The sequence below is a fragment of the Serpula lacrymans genome, assembly GCF_000218685.1.
Source record: "Serpula lacrymans var. lacrymans S7.9 unplaced genomic scaffold SERLAscaffold_13, whole genome shotgun sequence".
Taxonomy (NCBI): Eukaryota; Fungi; Basidiomycota; class Agaricomycetes; order Boletales; family Serpulaceae; genus Serpula; species Serpula lacrymans.
The window spans coordinates 228,369-246,109 of NW_006763302.1; the positions used below are offsets into that span (position 1 = coordinate 228,369).

Sequence of the window (17,741 nt, forward strand, 5' to 3'; positions counted from 1 at the left end):
GAAATTAACGTCCAGGACAAAAGGGTCTTGTCGAAAGGATGACTCGGAGATATCTTCTCATGCAGGGTCGAACATCGGATCCATTTGTCAAATAATCAGAGATAAGATAAGATAAGCACCCGAGTGCTTCTGTAGTACTGAGAAATTGCGATGTCATTATGTCTAGCATGTCGGTCGTTCTATGCGTTATGTTATGTACAAGTATTAAAGAAACAAAAGACGATTGTCGTATTATAAACCCGGACTAGCATGAAGAGCAAGGAGTCAATGCAAATAAGTCGAATCAATGGACTGAGACGTTCAAATGGTGGAATTGGTATACGATGGAGGTCCTAGTACAGCCAGCAACTTAGCTCATCTGTCATAACAATCAAAAGGATTCAACATACCTGGAGAGCGACTGTTGCCTTGTAAAGCAGATTGCAAAGACGATCTCTCGTCGTCCGATAGACTATCGACCAGTCGAAGCAAGCCATCCATAGTGGCTTTTCGGTCTTGCTGGGCAACCTCGAGGAAGCGATGCATTAAGTAGTCACCTCTGAGCTTCACCAGAGTAGGAGTGAGATCAAGTTTCTCGAGGGCCAGAGCAGCGCTGCGATTATCAGACCGATCTTCGAGGGATATCAGCGAGTCGAGTAGTTTAGCACGATATTCGGTTGAAGACTCTGGGCTTGTTTCTTTGATATTTGCCAGCGCTGTCGAACGAGCAAGTTTGGCGCGAAGAGCCCAGTAAAAGTTACGGCGGGCTTGCTTCCAGACTGCAGGTTTAGCACAACCTTTAGCTTCCATGCGACCTGTACGACTACGAAATATTAATGAGGGAGTGACTGCTGCCTATAAGTCATGACCACTTACTCGTGAAGATCAGCGTATAGAAGGGCAATCTGTTTGTAAGTGGGCTGTAAAAAGGTCTCCCGCTCGGCCAGTGCTTGTGCAGCTAGAGCTCTTTCTTCTGCTGTCTTACTTGCATCCTTGCTGTCGCTCTTTAACGACGCATACGTAGAATCCAATCGCTCCATCAATGTCAAGATTTTGTCACGACGCATTTTGATCTCCACGATACCTTCAGGTTCCAATACACCTGCGCGAGCATCAATATCTGCGTGCATTTCCATCTGTTCCGAGTTGATTGATGGATCAAGAACAACCCATGCACCACCCCTGAGCTCGCCATTAGGGACGATATAAACAAATACCGGCTGTTTGTAGCTGGATAAACCATCGACAATTTTCGAACCCTGCTTCAACACTTCGTCATACATATCTTGCTGACCACCTGAGAAGCCTCGCCAGTTTGCGAATATCATCAACGGCAGACCTTCGCGGTTGAAGTCGAATATGGCTTGAGCAGTCTTGTATGCCGAGTTGGGATACCACACTTGACCTGCTTCCATCACATGTTGCTCGAATGAAGCGGGATTGGCAGGGTCGGCAGGAACAATACGTTCAATGGTACGAGTTTCAACAGCTATGACACCCATGGGGATGCCACCTAGACGTGCACGACCAACAACGACAGTCTGCGCCCAACCGCTAAGTGTTTCTTGAAAGGAACCCTTGTCGAAAAATCCAGACAGCCATTCCGAAGTGTGCTCATCTGTCTTACCCTCGATAAACCAGCGCGGGTCATATGCACCCTTCGGGGGCATATAAGTTATATCACGGTCCCAGGGATCGAGTGTTTCTCGAACAGGTAACTGAGCACCTCTGATTTCGGGGACATAAGATATCCACTCCAGGATATGCGTTACACCTTCCAGATCGCTACTGGCTGTCAAGTGAGAGACACCATTCTTGTGCATGATTTGGGTACCACCGAGCTGTAAGTTAGATGTGTAAACCTCGCGACCGAGGACTTTGTTGAGGGCGGGAGCACCAGTAAGAATGATAGGTTGGCCTTCTACTTGGACAGCCCGTTCTCCAAGACGTACAAGGTAGGCTCCGATACCGACTGATCGCGCTGTGACGAGGGTGATTGTGAAAATATCGTCATAAGCACGGGATGTCTCTCCAGCAATGAGACCGGACCCTCTCAGTGATTCCACTCCTAGACCATCCTGCAAACCAATTATATCTGTTATTTTGTACTGCGTTTCGCCGTCAACATCAATTTCTGACGTTCGCACCGAGCCAGCACCCTTCTCCTGCAGCTTCAAGTAGTTTTGACGGGTCAGATACAGATAACTAATGCCTTTCTCGGGATGCGATTCATCATTCCAGGCACAAGAGAAAAGACTGAGCGTTTCTTCGGCCAGCCCAATGCGTGCACCTGAGTTGGCGGAAAGATAGATACGAGGTAAGCCGTGCGTTCGGGCATATTTTGTAACCAGATAAAAGAATTGATCTTCTTCAGGACCAAACGAGCCGATCTTGTATGTAATGTCGTTAGCGATCACCACAACTTTACGACCTTTAGGGAATTCAGGAGTCTTGAGGTTATACACCCAAGCCACCATTCCGAAGGCGTTGTTTCCTGGGGGCCTCTCGACTTCCGTTATTTGATCGTGTTCGTCCAGCACAAGCTCTTTCGACTCCAACATTTTCTTCGGTATAACCAGCGAAGAATCGTATTTACGTGCCTTGATCCAGACATTGTGTAGGGCTTTGGAGAACAGTTCTGGGAAATCATAGACATAAGTCGTTCCTATTAAGTGAGCTTGATAACGTTTGGGCTGAAGAGACTCCTTTGTTGGATATGCCAGATGGACGGGCTGCAAATGCAAAGGACCCTTCTCGCCGATGGATTTCAAGATAGTAGTACCCTTGTCAGTAGTAATCTCTTGGTAGCCGTGATAGTTGACAACGAAACCAGATACGTTCTCGATGATACAGCGAATGGGCGTCACGTTACCATCACTATCCTCCAGCGAAATGCGAATTTCGGAACCAGTGACATGTAAACGCCAAAGCCGTTTACCATGACGCTCAATGAATCCAGAGATAGCTTCCAAGACGTCATCGTAGGTTACCACAAGGTTGTACACGAAATTCATGAAGATGTGGTTACAGTCGGCATTCCGGTGCTGCGCGCTGACTACCTCAAGTGCGTCGAGAACACTGGTGACCAGTCGATCGGTTTCCGAGACGAGATACTCTGCAGTGCTCATAGTGCCACGAAGACGTCCTGGACGGACAAGAGCACGAATGAAGAATCGGTTGTCTAACTGGTTTTCTTGAGCAACAGAGTGGTATATGTGAATTTGCTTCGTTTCAACAAAGCAGGGGGTGAGCTTGTAGTTCGACAGACGACTGAGCTCCAATTGGAAAGCAAGAGCAGGTTCAATGTTTCGGATTGCTTGCTCTTCCACCCAAACACCGTTGTCTTCGCGAAGCGTGAAATAGAGGGGGTATTGTCCTCGACGACAAATCAGGATCGTCACTCGACGCACGCCACGGCGTTGGAGGCTATCGTTCCGACAGTTAACGAACTCTGTTAGCTTCTCGCACCAGACTTCTTCCGCCATGTCGTCAGCTTCATCAAATACACGGAGAGCCAAATTCATGACATTCGGTGGTTGATTATTGCCATAACGCTGACGGAACTCTTCGGGATCAAACAGCGGCAACAAGGAAGCGATTTTCTCAAAGCATTGAGCCAAAGCATCGAGGTCAGAGAAGGAGGCAATTACACCGTTTCGCACTGGCTGTGTTTGGTTACGATTGATTAGATAGGTTATGTCGCTAACAGAACCTTGGCGACGAGGATCACTAGGGAGTGTAGTGTTAGCCAAATTCACGTGATCAAATAATATGTACTAACCCTGCAGTCACACGAGGCGTGGCTGGAGGAGAATGAGACTGCCCGAGGTTAAATCTCCATGTCAGGGCACTAGGAAGCTCAGCATCGTCCACGCCATCTCCCTCCTCATAATCAATCGACAACAGCGAATATGCGCGATAAGCACGCCTAACATAAACCTCGAAGGCGGCTAGCGAACAAATAAGTAAAAAGAAAGCTATAGTCCACTACCTAACTCACCAAGTGTAACCATAGGATCAGTGTGGCTGAAGAACGCAGGAAGGACATCGTATACAGTGTAACGAGAATCACTAAGTTCCTTCAAAACTTCAGGAGATGGGGTCCTAGAAACGGGATCAGGAAACTTGACATGCTACATGAGAAAGAGTCGTTACCTATTCGCACCTCCTTGCTCTCCATAGAAGTTCGAGGTCACCGAAGTCTTCAAGATCGCCTCCATCTGAATGAGACGTTCCTCGTATGAAGGCATCTGACCCAAAATGAGTACTTCACGAGCTTTCAATGAGACAGACGTAGATGACCTAAAAGAAAATGAGTGAGATTACAAAAGAACTACATATGTAACGCACTTCGACTCGAGCGCAGCCAGGCCATTGAGTACTTGATACAGGCGGCTTTCGGGGTTGGAGACAGGAAGGCCACTCGATTTGACGTAATCTAGAAGGGCAAGGACTAACTTCGACTTGCTCTGCGCCTTGGTGTGACTCAAAACTAAACCAGCAACTTTATCCAACTCGTCCTTGTACTGCTCTCGGAGGGTAAGAACGCGCGCTTCAATACTGCCTCCGAATAACTTTTCGGTGCTCTCGTAGTTTGCTAACAACGTTGCGAGAGTGTGTACTTCATGTCCCTTAAGGCCACCCATGAACCTTTCAAGAACGTCGTACAACGCAGAGAGTTGAGTGCGGAACATAGCCCTGTCGTGCGCTAGTATATTATCTTGTACATAGTGCTCGAGCACTTTCTTGATCCGGACAGCGGGGAATTCGTGCCCATCACCTTTAGATTTCGCACCCTCGATTGCAGCACGTATACCGTCTTCTAGCTTGAAAGGCATGCGACCAGAGAGTGCTGACAGAATTGCATTGACCTCGGAATAGGGCAGTTCAGGATCGTGTATAACTTCGATGAGGTCCTTGAATGTCGAAGCCATAATAGCTTGGTTATCGTAACCCTCAAGGATATCATTCAAAACTCCGGTGCAACGAAGATAACGTTGGTAAGCTTTGTTCCCAGCGATACCTGGGGAGCCCATAGGTGGGAGTAAACCTTCGAATGGTTTGGCATGTTTCACTCGAGCAGGGTCATCCAGCGTGAGTATACCCAGAATATCTCCCGGTTCAAGGCTGACACCAGGTTGCTTGACAAATTGAACAATACCATCTTCAGCCGCCACTAGGGGCATGTACATTTTCATAACCTGTACAACCAAGGCAGAATTGCAATCAGCAAATAGATAGACGAAACGCAACGAACGAACGACCGACCTCGATTTCGGCATATTGTTCTCCGGCCTTGATATGGTCTCCACTATCAATGAAGAACCTGATCAGCTTTCCAGGACTAGGACTCCTCAACTGTGTCGGGTCGTTCTCTTGCTCGATCAGACAGGTCTTGGCATCCACCATCAAACGAAGAGCACCAACTTCCTCCCTCCAGTAAACGGAGTGACTTCGTCCATCAAGAAGAACGAGTAATCCACCATCCGCAAGAGGGCGTGCACCGACCATAGTCCTACCACCGTTGAGGAAGAGGGTCCACATGGTTTTGGAAGAGCGCGTGGCGGTGAAAGAGTAGCGAACATTCTCGTAGATGAAGTCGACGCCGAAGACGGTCTTCAAGAGATCGCGAACAGGCACTTGGCCCTTGTCCAATATACGTTTGTATTCGCTGAGACAAGCATCAGACGCAAGATGAGCCTTCGTGACAGCACCGCAAACGACAGCCAAAGTTGCATCTGGTCTCTCGGCAGTTAGCTTGCTGCTAATCAGAGAATCAAGCCAGCCTGTGGTAATCGTGTTGTCTTTGAATGCTTCCAGTTCCAATAACTTGATAAGATATTCCACCGTCGTCCTGAAATCACCACGGATACTAAGTTCCTTCAACGCTACGATCATGTTTTTCCGGCTCTCTCCACGATCCTCACCATACGCAAAGATATGTCCGAACTGAGAGTCAGCGAACTCGTGAAGACCACCAGCAGTTGCGACGGAGAAGTAACCCCAGACATTAGTACTCGAACGGAAATTAAGTTCTTGCAATGATCCAGACGATGGCTTGAAACCGGCATCGGGGTTCTCAGCAGTAATACGCACTGCCACGACGTGTCCTTTTGGCCTTGGCTTGCGCTGAAGCTGGTTGGATTCAGGCTTCACCATGTCGAAGTCGATTTCAGAGGAAGCATTGGGGGCAACACCATACAGCGTACGAATATGGCGAATACGGTGCAAAGGAATACCCATGGCAATTTGGAGTTGGGCAGCTGGCAAGTTGACACCGGATACCATTTCGGTAGTGGGATGTTCCACTTGGAGACGCGGGTTAAGTTCCAAGAAATAAAACACATCTTCGGCATGACTATACAAATCTGGTGCAAACTCCATGAGTGACGGATCTCTTGATGATGGAATACAATGGGGGAAAACGTACATTCTACAGTTCCGGCGCTAACATAACCGACAAGCTTTGCCAAACGTACAGCTGCACGTTCCATCTGCTCAAACGTATCTTGTTTTGCGATCGTCACTGGAGCCTCCTCAATAATCTTCTGGTGACGGCGCTGAACAGAACAGTCACGTCCGAACAACGAAATGGCATTGCCATATTGATCTGCGAGTAGCTGGACCTCTAAGTGACGAGCTTGACCGGCAAGTTTCATGATGAATATTGGTGATCCTGGATATATAAAATTAGTAGCCACTCTGACAAAGAACTGATAGAGATTTACCGGGAATCTCTCCTGCGACGGCGTGATAAGCATTCTTGAATGCGTCTGGTTCTTCAACTTTACGAATACCCTTCCCTCCACCACCTTCACTAGCTTTTATCATCACTGGCCAACCAATCTGCTCAGCCTTCTTCAAGCCTTCTTCGACACTGGTAACGCAAGCATCATGGTACGCTTTGTCAGGCACGGTAACGAAACCTTGCTCTGATAGCACTGTGTCCGAAATACCAGTGCCCGACCACGCCATGGTAGGGACATCTGCACTCTGAGCGACGATTGTGCTTGAGATTTTATCTCCCAAACTCCTCATCGCACTACCAGGAGGCCCGATAAACACGATCTTGGTCTTGCTAGCAGACAGACTTTCTGGCAGACGTGGGTTCTCCGAGGCATGACCCCACCCAGCCCAGACAGCGTGCACACCTGCACGTTCTGCGACATCCACGATCAAATCGACGTTGGCATAATTGTTGTTGTTCGATCCTCCCGGAACTTCTATGTATTGGTCTGCCATTCGGATGTACTCAGCGTTCACTTTAAGATCCTCGGGCGTTGCCATCACAGTAAATTCCACAGCACGCTCTGTTCCAAAAGTCTCGTAGCTCCATTGTCGAATTGAGCGAATCTCTTTCACGGCCGCGATACCTTTATAACTGATTAGCCTAGATGCATATATGCTGATGGCAAAGATAAATACCGTTATTAGCTATCAAGACCTAGAAGAGACAGATCAGCATTGTGCCATTAACATCAGGTAATCGAATGAAAAACAGCCCCCAAGTTTATTTCGAGAGACGAAATAGTATATGCACATGTGTGTAGAAACAGATCGCAACGGAGAGCAGAAGATAGGCTACATGAAATCTAACAAGACACACACCTTCGTGATGACAGTATGGCCTCCATTAGCCTTAACAAAGTCACAAACACGTCCCGCAGGCGCCTTGTCTACAGAATTACCGCCTAAGAAATGTCTTTAGCTCCACACCATAGCCTCTTGCCAACGCGAAAGAACACACCTATGTATTGCGAAGCTTTTGAGTGGTCGTAAGCCGACATGGTTTCAGTTCAGATAATGTTAGTGTATGGCCTGAAAACTGAATCCGTGCCAAATTATAAAGGTAAGGAGAAAGGTTAAAGGAAAGGAAAGATGGGGAGCAAAACGCGTTTTCTTGACACCTTCCCCCAAAAGTATTGATCGCTTACGTAACGAATGAGCCCGGTCGTTTATCTCTGTTTTCGGTTCTGTTCCTTGATGGCGCACAGGAATTGGCTCTCGAGAAAGTCAAAGCTGACTGCAGCTTAGTCTCGTTACTATGCTAATGGCTGTTGTCAGCACTTTGCAGTACTTTGCTTATGTTCATCATGAGACATGTCCACAGACAGACAGAACAGACGCTGGGGCTATGTGGTGTACCCATCGATCTACTGCCGGGCGCGCGAGGTGGGGTGCAAATTTATGTAACCTCCCCAACGTCAGATAGCCCGAGCCCCCCGGTCTAGCCGTGTCTATCATCCTATCTAGAAACTAGAGCACCCAACGTGTTGTTATTTATCATATATGTTGTGATCATCGTGTTCAACAAAACGCTTTTGCTATCGCACTGCAATATATAGCTGGCACACACACCCTGTACCTTTTCATCTCGATCAATTAGTATCCAGACAACTTTGATCATCACTTCACAGAATCCGTATTTGGGTCAGGGGTAGTGTTTGATACGCCATATAACATCCACAATACAACACTGAAAACTCGAGCGCTGCACACATAATAATTCAACGGCACGGGCACCCCCATTAAAGGCTAATCCAGCAAATTCGTTTCGTCCGCGTTAAGGATGAATCTGGTATAAAAGCGGATGACCTCTAAAAATCCTTCCGCTCGGATGGCTACAATGAAAGAGGAGTGTGTTAAGTATCCCCTCCTGACATGAGAAGGGTTGGCATGCAGACCTTCATTCGTGGTATGCGCGCCATTATAGTTGTCCGTAGCGCCACGGTGGCCGTATCGGAAGATATGTTTGGTTAGCTTCCAGTAATGTCTCGTGTCTAAAGCAATGCTTAGCATGGATGTCACGGCAGCCGGATCTCCAGCGTACCTGTATTTCCTGTGTTGCGACAAAGTAAGTACTAAGCATCATCGCAACGAAATTGGAAGTCATACCAAGTGATAATCCCGGTGAAACAACAGCAGGGCGCTGAGGTTCAGTGCTTCGCAGATGGGTCTGCAAGGTTGATATAATGGTCCCAGATAGCAGTTCATACGGGCCACTCCCTATTGTCGGAGAAACAGGGGCAGGCTCTAACGAAGACCCAAATGCCTGAGAAAGGCGAACTTGGCCATAAGCAGGAGCACCTGACTCAACGAGTTCGCCAAATGCATCAAGAGACATGTTATACTTGGCTGCTATGGGATTAACAATACTGGCAAAGCGTTCCTGCAATGCTGAAACGGAACTAAGTGTATCAAAACGTCAGTCGAAGTGGTGTAATGAAAGAGAAGCAAAACGACCTATAGTCAGCAATCCTATGATTTGCTATAGTCCACACGGCTTCTGGCAAGGCATTGACTTTGACTCCACCGCCAATAAGATCTATCACAGCAAAACGTTGCTCAGAGTTATACAATGCTAACGTAGCAAAACTGACCTATGGCTTGTGTCGTTCCAGCTTGAGCATAGTATGCAGGATCGAACTCCAGAAGCTCCCCTTCCAGTTGCTGCAAGGCTTCATCACTCGAACGAGACTGCTGAATAAGCTTTCGCATTGATGGATCCAAGCCATTATCGTATTCAGCACGGCATTGCAAGCTTTGGTAGTACGTCCGGTCGCGGACCAATTGTGGCTGATGAGGATGTGCCTCCAACTCGGTAATGATGTTGGAAAGAATGCCAATGCCCTGTCAGTGGGTCTCAGACACTGTGAAGTATTGCAGAATAGTAACGATATACGTACAGTGTGTTTCGGAGGCTTGCTGGAATGTCCTCCAGGAGTCGAAACATCTACACGAACATCCAAATACCCTTTCTCAGCCACTGCAGGGCTGGCAAAAATGGTACCAGAGATATCAGAATAGCCACCTTCGATCACACTTCAATGTTTGCCTCCCGTTATAAGCTAAAAGCTCGATTACTTACCTCCTTCATCGACGATGAGTGATATAGAATCTTCGCCAAACGTCTCGAGCAAGTATCTTCCAATTGAAAGTGCACCCTACAAGATGTCAGAATCATCGACAAATATCAACAACTATCACTCACCGTATAGCCGCCCCTTTCTTCATCGATGCCAAAGGCGAGAATGACGGATCGGGTAGGCGCAAATCCTCGCTCAAGTAACGTCTCGATGGCAGTTCTTCAAGGAACATTAAGTCATGCCCCTATCTCGCCAAAAAAGAAAAACGTGCACTCACAGGCTACCGATAAGACCAGATTTATCATCGCAACTTCCTCTACCCCATATCCATTCGCCATCATAATATCCAGAGTAAGGTGGGTTTATCCACTCATCAGCCGTCGCAGGCTCGACGGGTACCACATCTGCATGGGCAGCAATAAGAACAGGCTTCAACGTTTCGTCACTTCCTTTCCAGTAATACACCAAAGCATAAGTGTTGACTTTGGTTCTCAGAAGGTTTTCATGGCTACAAGAGACTTGTAGAGATCTGCAAGAAGGAATTATACCAAACACACTCACACTCTCGGGAAGCGTGTCTCCACATAAGTATGAAAATCATAGTGAACTTCCCAGCGTGGGTCCTCCTCTGGTGTTCCAAGGTCGTCGAATGTCTCTGTCCTAATAGCCTGTCATTTCAGACTTCCAAACTTGTAGGCCAAACAGAATGCTCACGGAATCCTGACAGCTCCCCCAAGAGACTCGTATGCTTTCAACTTGAACTCTTCAGTCGCGAATTCACTATCAAGACTCTCAAGAAGCGATCCATGGCTGCTCGGAGTGATGGCAGACACCTGGGGACACAAGCTATCTTCACCGCTGCTCTGTACCCACTGTTCGCCCGCGACTCCCTGATAAGAGATAAGGCCTAGCCACGAGCACTGGGCCAGCACCACCAAACCCAAAAGCCCAGCAAGGCCAAGCATTCGAATACGTGATGTAGCACGCGTCAAGTTTCGAGTTCCAGCGCTCTGCCCAGCATGGATATGGGTCGCTAAGCCGAGTTCAGCGTCCCCTTTAGCCTCCCATGAGCCATCGACGCGTCTTAGGAAAACATCACTATCCTCGGTTCGCTTTTTCTCATCAAAGGTGGCTTCCACTGGTACTGACACCTGTGAAGTTGGGGTTTTGCCGCACTTAAGACGGGTCTGGTCGGTTTGAGTTGTTGAATGCATCGAAAATGCACGAAAGACGGCGGTTGTCTTTCTATCTTCAGAACGCATGACCGCAGATAAGAAAGTGTAACACGGTCAAGAACCTTCTCAAGAATAGGTAAGAACAGGTCAACTGTCAGGAGACACAAGCCCCATCGGCCCCTGTTCGGCTTTCCAAGGTCTAATCGGTTAATATATACCGGAATCAAAAATCGCCCCGGTGCATGTGCAAGATTGCAAAGTCGCCGTAGTATATGCAAACACAAAGTGTAGGGCAAGTAATGCTTATCATGTCGCGATTTTTCGTCAGCTGTAATAACAATAAAGACACACCCAACAAATCAGGGAAAATAATTATGTCAAAGAGGATCTCTGGTATGAAGATGATCAATCTGGTCCCTGAATTGTTCTTCTTTCACGAGCACGCACACTGCAGCTGGCATCGATTTACTTTTTCGAGCCTATTAAGATTCTCCGGTGGTGAACGAAAGCTGTCAATTCGTTCATTGCGAGAGAAGAAAGTACCACATCCCGTCAACGTCCATTTCCACGATTTGATGACAAGGGACGCTGACATCCGTGATTGTAGATGATGAGAAGATGAGGTGAGAAATAAAGGTCCTGCCAGGTCCGATGAAAACAACTTATGGAGAAAAGTCTCCAAAAAGATGAAGCGGAATTTAGTTTAGGTAGGCAAGTGGTGGAGTCGGCGTCAAAGGCGTTCCTCAAGAGTGGACTATCACAGCATGCTACACAACTCCAGCGCCTTGCGTGATTTGATGCTAAGAGCAAGCTTTGACTGAACCTAAGTGCCTCCAGGGAGGCCAGATGGTCACAGGTCTTGTCTAGACGTGGAAAGGAGCGCAAGGTGTATGCATTTCTGGAAAGGGTGTAACGCTCGTACACGATTAGGGTATGAATATTTCACAATGAAAGGTGTACATGTGGGAATGGATCACTTGGAGAAAAGCGGCGAATGAGATATACCATACTATCTGCTATCTGGCATCAGGATATACACCTTGGGATGGGGAAACGATATCTTACAGAAACCGATGCCGCAGCCACCATCAAGACAAGAACGAAAGATTGAACATATGGAAGCCCTGGGGAAGCCTTGTCCGCGGAGCGCCAATAAGAAAGCCACGATCACCCCACTATCTAACTTGAAGACTTCTTGGATCAAGCTTTGAGACTTGATCGTAGCCTGTCCGCTATGACTCGTTTCTCAACGCTGACACCTGCCTGTCTGTACATCTTCCTCCACAGTTTCACCGAGTATTAAACGACTTTGGGAGTACGAGTGTGGAAAGCGGTCATAGGTTACGTCTCCATGGTGATATGTCTGAGCTGGTCCTAAAGATAGGTGAGCAAGAATGAATATGAAACAATCACCTCCGTTAATTTCAAATAGGTGTATGCTTGGGTGCAGATATAATACCCCAGCATGAAAATCGCCGCATGGTGAGAACGTGCAGAAACAGGTTGTAGACTATGATGGACAGATCGAACTGACCACCGCACAGGAAGAGTTGGTTAGAATAGCCAGGGCGATTATGCGAGTATGAATATATCCGTCCATGGCCCCACCAAGTGATTGAACCAACGTGATGGAAGGAAACACGGTTTTGCCACATGCCCTTCGTACCGCATTGAAAGGTGAATTGTATCAGATGTCCAGCACAGTTACAACAGGGTCATTGCAACGTGCTATTCCAGTATAGACCAGACAGGATGGACATTGTACAGAGCGTCGAGTACTGCGGATGAAAGTGGATCCGAAGATAGGATGGATTGGGTATCGAGTTGACCGACAACTGATTGCAGGCCAAGACGGGTGGGGTCTGAATTGTGACACGAACGTCGCGGTTGATTCGCGGAAATTGACAAGTAGGGAGATTTGTCTCAGTAAGGGCGACCTTCTATCTGAGATGGCCTGGAATGGGGATTAAGGTTCTGGTGATTTCGATAATGGAGGGGGCATGACTGAGAAATGGACACGACGATGTGTGGATGTCCCCGCGTGGGGCTGAGGGCGATATGGCCTGAGGAAGACCACCCTGTGCCTCAGAGAAAGGCGAAGTATGGTATTGGCAAATAGGAAATGTTGAGCGTTTAAGTGGGGAGCGAATGGGATAGGTGGGAAGAGGGCATGGAGGCTCCGCATGATATGCAGCTTCGGTGGCATGTGTGGACGGAATGATATTAAAGGCTGCTGGTAATCGGAACAAGGCGGTCCACCGGGTGAATTGCTGCAGTCCTGCATGAGGCTCGCGTTGGTGCAGAAGCATGTGGACCGCGCAGCCATCACCCATCTCAGCCACGTGCTCACAACCCTCCCTATTTCTGACCGCCACCTCCAGCTGCACCGACATCCCCTCCTCACCAACCACACAAGGCAAGCCCATTCTCATATATAACCCTCTCCCTCCCAACATCCTTCTCTACACCCTGCTCTCTCCCCACAACCACCATCACCATGGCAGACGTCGCTCCCACCTCTTCCTCCACAGACACCGGCTCCAGTCCCAAAGAAAATAATGGCACAGGCGGGCCAAAGGCTATCATTAAGAACGTCGACATGAGCGAGGAGATGCAGCAGGAGAGCGTAGATATCGCGTCTGTAGCCCTCGAAAAGTACAACATCGAGAAAGACATCGCTGCTCAGATCAAGAAGGAGTTCGACAGACGCCACGGCCCTACATGGCATGTCGTCGTCGGAAAAAATTTCGGCAGCTATGTCACCCATGGTGAGCACTTCCATCCTGCAATCTGCTCTTTCAACCTCTTATCGCGTGCGATCCATCCTCGAGACGCGCGTCTCGGTACGCGTCTCGCCAGTTGGCTGCTTGCCGAGTTTTTTCTTCTTTTCTTCCTGTGATTATATGCATCATCGTGCCTCACTTTACTCACGTCGCCATCTTCACAGAAACGAAACACTTCATATATTTCTATGTTGGATCGCTTGCAATTTTGATCTGGAAGTCATGAGAGTTCGCTCAGAAGCGTGAAAGTCGCATAGATTAATGTAATCCTTCTACTCTCCTTGTATTTTCACTACCCTAACATAACTTTCATCACCAGTACAGACTCGTTGACGAACTCTACCTTCTACTTTCAAACACACACGTATCGTATACTTTCTTGTTATCCCGCATCTTTCTCCCCCGCCAATGACCTTGTAATTACCACGCTTTCAGTGCTAGCAAAGCTCATGTTCGTTGCTTTCGTGATCCATCTGTCATGCTAGAGTTCTGCAAAGATCTACTGATCCTTCAGAACATTATAGTTCTGTCTCTTTTGAGATCTCGGGAAGGATGCCGTCACCTTCCTGCGTGTGCCATCGTGATTAGGCACCTTTCTATAGTAAGTGATGGCTCGTCCGTAAAGACCCCTCATGCACCACTCGATTGGCGTTCGGCTTTCTCAGGGAGAAATCATTCACCCAATCCATCTACAGCTATTTCAGGCAAGTTCTTGCTCGGGAGGATGCGTCAAATTCATGAACTCAAAATATCATCAACAGCCGATGAATGAGAGTATAAAATAAATTGCTACAAGATACACGTTCTAATGTTAAATCAACTAAGGCGCAAACCAACCTGGGTTTGACAGTGTCCGTCCTCTATTGTGAAGTATGATGTTCGTGTGAGCCCAGCTCTGGCAGTCCTCGGAATTTCATCTAACTCCTTCCTACCACCTCTACAATAACTTTTGCCAAGCAATCCCCGTCCTCGATCGTATACACTCCCACATGCACTTCACCAATATCATTCTCTGTCGGTACACCGAAAAATTCAACCATCTTCTTGTCCTTAACACCTACCCCACTCCCCTTGAAATCCAGCTGCAGAAATCCTGGCAGAGCCTGCCCCGACACCAACCTCGCTTCGACTTTACGGTATACAGTATTCGATGATTTAATAGGAATGCGGAATTTGAATCTTTCTCCCGTACGCACGAGAATTCTAGAAATTGTGTTCTCTTTTAAAGTCCCAGCTTGTCCATGACCGTGTTGAGAAGATTCCAGGGACGAGAACGATTTATCTGATGTAGAACGCCCGTTTTCTGAAGTCCGTTTGTCCCCACCCAAAGCGCGGACGTAGTGCATGCCCATACGGAGTTCGTCCATACTGCCTTCTAACTCCTTGAAAACCTTCGCGGTCTGACTTGTTACTCTCTTCGTTTGATCTTTGCTCTCAACTTGCAGACCTCCAGAAAGTGATCTGGGCACAGGGACTCGCGCTGCATGCGTAAATGGCATCAAACGAGGCCGTTCTTCGCCAATTTGAATATTCGCCACATGTGATTCAAGAGATAGGACGCTGGCACTCTTCGTGCTCCTCAAGCTCACCTCTCTAACGACACTGTGTACGGGTTCCGTAACGTGTGTGCGTGCAGAAGAGTTCGAGATCAACGATCTTCTTTGTCCTGAAAAATCCTTCACGTGGACTTGTGGTGGCTCTCTGGGACCTTTTGGTGATTTTGGAGGTGCAAAGTCCGCTCTTCTCCTCGGAATTGATCTTTCTCCGGTGGACGAAGACGGTGAAGCCGTGAAGCTTGCAATGGTACTTGTTCGGTATGCCCTCAGGTCCCTTTGATTTAGCATGGACGCAGACCCTGAAGGTAACCCTTTGGAGATATCCAGGACTTTGTTTTCGAACGGCAGCCCATCAATCGCAGTCCTTGGGTCATCGTCTGGAACAATAAGAACAGGATTACCGATTTTAGGTCGTTTAGGTCCTTCGACTTTGCGCTTGTACCTGTCGCTCACATTCCTCGCCGTTTCTTTTATTTTCCCAAGGAACTCCTTTTTTCTCATTACCCCATACTGCTGGCTATGGGCTTCGAGTGAAGGACTTCGAGGTGAAATGCGGCGAAGGCCGAGACCCAAATTGGCGAAACTTGAATCCTGTGCATGACGTGGAGATAAAAATGGATTTTCTCCAGACTTGTGGATTTCCAAGCTCCCCTTTTCTGAGGTTCCACTTGTGTCTACTTCCTTCGTCCACCCGTAGCCCTTCTCACTGTACCCTCGACTTCTCCCTCCTGAAGTTTCCACACCAATACCATACCACTTCTTCTCATCCGCTGTCCACGCCCGAGTTCCTTCCTCGCCTTCAAGTGCAGTATCACGGACTCTCGCAAAGCGCCTGAATAGGGCCAAGCAGATAAGGAGTCCCACTATACCGCCGATCACCCCGAAGACAACAGAAAGGATCAATATCAGCCTTTTACGTGCACTTGGGGACATCGAACCGATTCCGTGATGGGGACCACCTTGCTTATTAGCCGCAGAAGATGATGTGATAGTCAAACTCGTATGGGACGTCGAGTGAGTCATGTTTGAATACGCGGTTAGCGAAACCGTGATTTCAGACACGTTGGAATCACTCGGGATTTTCCCCGTTAACTCTGCAGTGACAGGATCGAAGATGAGGTAGCTACCGGCTTGGCTTGGGATGAAGATTGCGGTGAGGTTCACGTCGCTATGTTTGTTCGCACTGTCCGTGGCATTCGAGAAGTACCACGTCAAATCAAATTGTACCTTCTGTCCAGGATCAACGACGATACTTCCCAAATTTGACGAGGAGAAAAAAGATGGTACGACTGCGAAAGAGATGTCGCTACGTATGGTCTGGTTGAAGTTTGATGTGAGAGCGACAGGTAATGGTGTTCCTGCGTGTTCCTGGATATTATCAGGAGGCTTCCCAGAAAGTGTCATTTTGGCCGGATCGTACTTCAACCACTCGGCATAAGGAGTGAGATTGATAGACAGGGCAGTTATATTGGCAGGTTGTATAGGCTGTCCGTCCATGAGAATCCCAGAGAAGTCCGCAGGAGATACCAAGGCCACGCTGAAAGGCGAAGCGGCAGTTATGTTGATCGTCGGCAGAGAGGACACCGAGGACAACTCATGATCTGCGATGACCAGATCAAAAGGAAGGATATCAGCTGTATACCCTTGTTGATCAGATGCATGCAATGCTATAGATAACAAATATGGAACTGCAATGGCGTCTTTGTGAGGGGCAACACCGTCGAAAGTAAACGTTTCAGTGTTAAAGTCAATCCAGTCGGGCAGAGGACTGCCGTCTATAAGCAGGGCATCGTAGTAAAGATCGTTTTGGGAGGTGTAAGTGTCACCTTCAAGACCAACGCTAAATGACCAGCTAGGTGGGATTCGCAAGGTTGGGTTACTTGTTGCCAAAGCTGATTCTGGTGCCAGAAAAAATACGGAGGACAAAGAAGGATTTCCTGCATAAAATTGCTTCTCTATCGGAAGTTCCAGCGTGGGGGGTGGATAGGGTGTGACGCAAAAAGAGAATGTGGAGGTAGCAGACGAGTGAGAATCCTGTGCGGTTACACTCAGCTCAGGGGTTCCCTCGTCTTGAGCTTGTGGAGTGCCAGAGAAACTTCGAGTAGCATTGTTAAAGGTTAACCAGCCGGGTAAATTATAAGCGGTATAAGATAAAGTATTATTCGTATCTGAGGTAAATGTTGTGGAAGAGAAAGACCAATAGAATTTTTGACCAATCCGTGCGATAAGTGGAAGCTGGTTGTCGATTGGGTTCGATACATACACCGTGCACGATACAGCCGACGCTGCAACCAGAAACGTGTATAGAACAACGAGCATAGCGGTGGGTGTCGTATGGCGCGACGACGACGTACGTCGATGGACGAGCCGGCCAGCGAGCTC

The 17,741-nt window shown here is 48.0% G+C and overlaps 5 protein-coding genes across 5 annotated transcripts; 1 reads left to right on the forward strand and 4 right to left on the reverse strand.

The window, feature by feature from the left end:
- Nucleotides 1–134: 134 nt before the first annotated feature.
- On the reverse strand, nucleotides 135–7,766 carry SERLADRAFT_452608 (uncharacterized protein; the record flags this gene model as incomplete). The annotated part of the gene is made up of 12 exons (XM_007322416.1): nucleotides 135–332; nucleotides 390–802; nucleotides 856–3,708; nucleotides 3,761–3,929; nucleotides 3,980–4,083; nucleotides 4,135–4,281; nucleotides 4,330–5,180; nucleotides 5,248–6,347; nucleotides 6,410–6,655; nucleotides 6,708–7,369; nucleotides 7,586–7,670; nucleotides 7,727–7,766. The coding sequence occupies 12 exons, from the start codon at nucleotides 7,764–7,766 to the stop codon at nucleotides 301–303; spliced, it is 6,702 nt and encodes a 2,233-aa protein (XP_007322478.1).
- Nucleotides 7,767–8,514: 748 nt separating this feature from the next.
- Nucleotides 8,515–10,810, reverse strand: SERLADRAFT_351739 (uncharacterized protein; the record flags this gene model as incomplete). The annotated part of the gene is made up of 11 exons (XM_007322417.1): nucleotides 8,515–8,600; nucleotides 8,664–8,759; nucleotides 8,875–9,167; nucleotides 9,223–9,304; nucleotides 9,360–9,609; nucleotides 9,666–9,790; nucleotides 9,848–9,923; nucleotides 9,971–10,064; nucleotides 10,123–10,353; nucleotides 10,407–10,505; nucleotides 10,560–10,810. The coding sequence occupies 11 exons, from the start codon at nucleotides 10,808–10,810 to the stop codon at nucleotides 8,515–8,517; spliced, it is 1,683 nt and encodes a 560-aa protein (XP_007322479.1).
- Nucleotides 10,811–12,960: 2,150 nt separating this feature from the next.
- Nucleotides 12,961–13,329, reverse strand: SERLADRAFT_441856 (uncharacterized protein; the record flags this gene model as incomplete). Its single annotated transcript, XM_007322418.1, has 1 exon — nucleotides 12,961–13,329. The coding sequence occupies one exon, from the start codon at nucleotides 13,327–13,329 to the stop codon at nucleotides 12,961–12,963; it is 369 nt and encodes a 122-aa protein (XP_007322480.1).
- A 290-nt stretch (nucleotides 13,330–13,619) lies between these two features.
- SERLADRAFT_351900 (uncharacterized protein) lies at nucleotides 13,620–14,029 on the forward strand (the record flags this gene model as incomplete). Its single annotated transcript, XM_007322419.1, has 2 exons — nucleotides 13,620–13,788; nucleotides 13,968–14,029. 2 exons carry the CDS (start codon nucleotides 13,620–13,622, stop codon nucleotides 14,027–14,029), a joined length of 231 nt encoding a protein of 76 aa, XP_007322481.1.
- A 631-nt stretch (nucleotides 14,030–14,660) lies between these two features.
- SERLADRAFT_363415 (uncharacterized protein) lies at nucleotides 14,661–17,681 on the reverse strand (the record flags this gene model as incomplete). Its single annotated transcript, XM_007322420.1, has 2 exons — nucleotides 14,661–15,942; nucleotides 16,072–17,681. 2 exons carry the CDS (start codon nucleotides 17,676–17,678, stop codon nucleotides 14,721–14,723), a joined length of 2,829 nt encoding a protein of 942 aa, XP_007322482.1.
- Nucleotides 17,682–17,741: the final 60 nt, after the last annotated feature.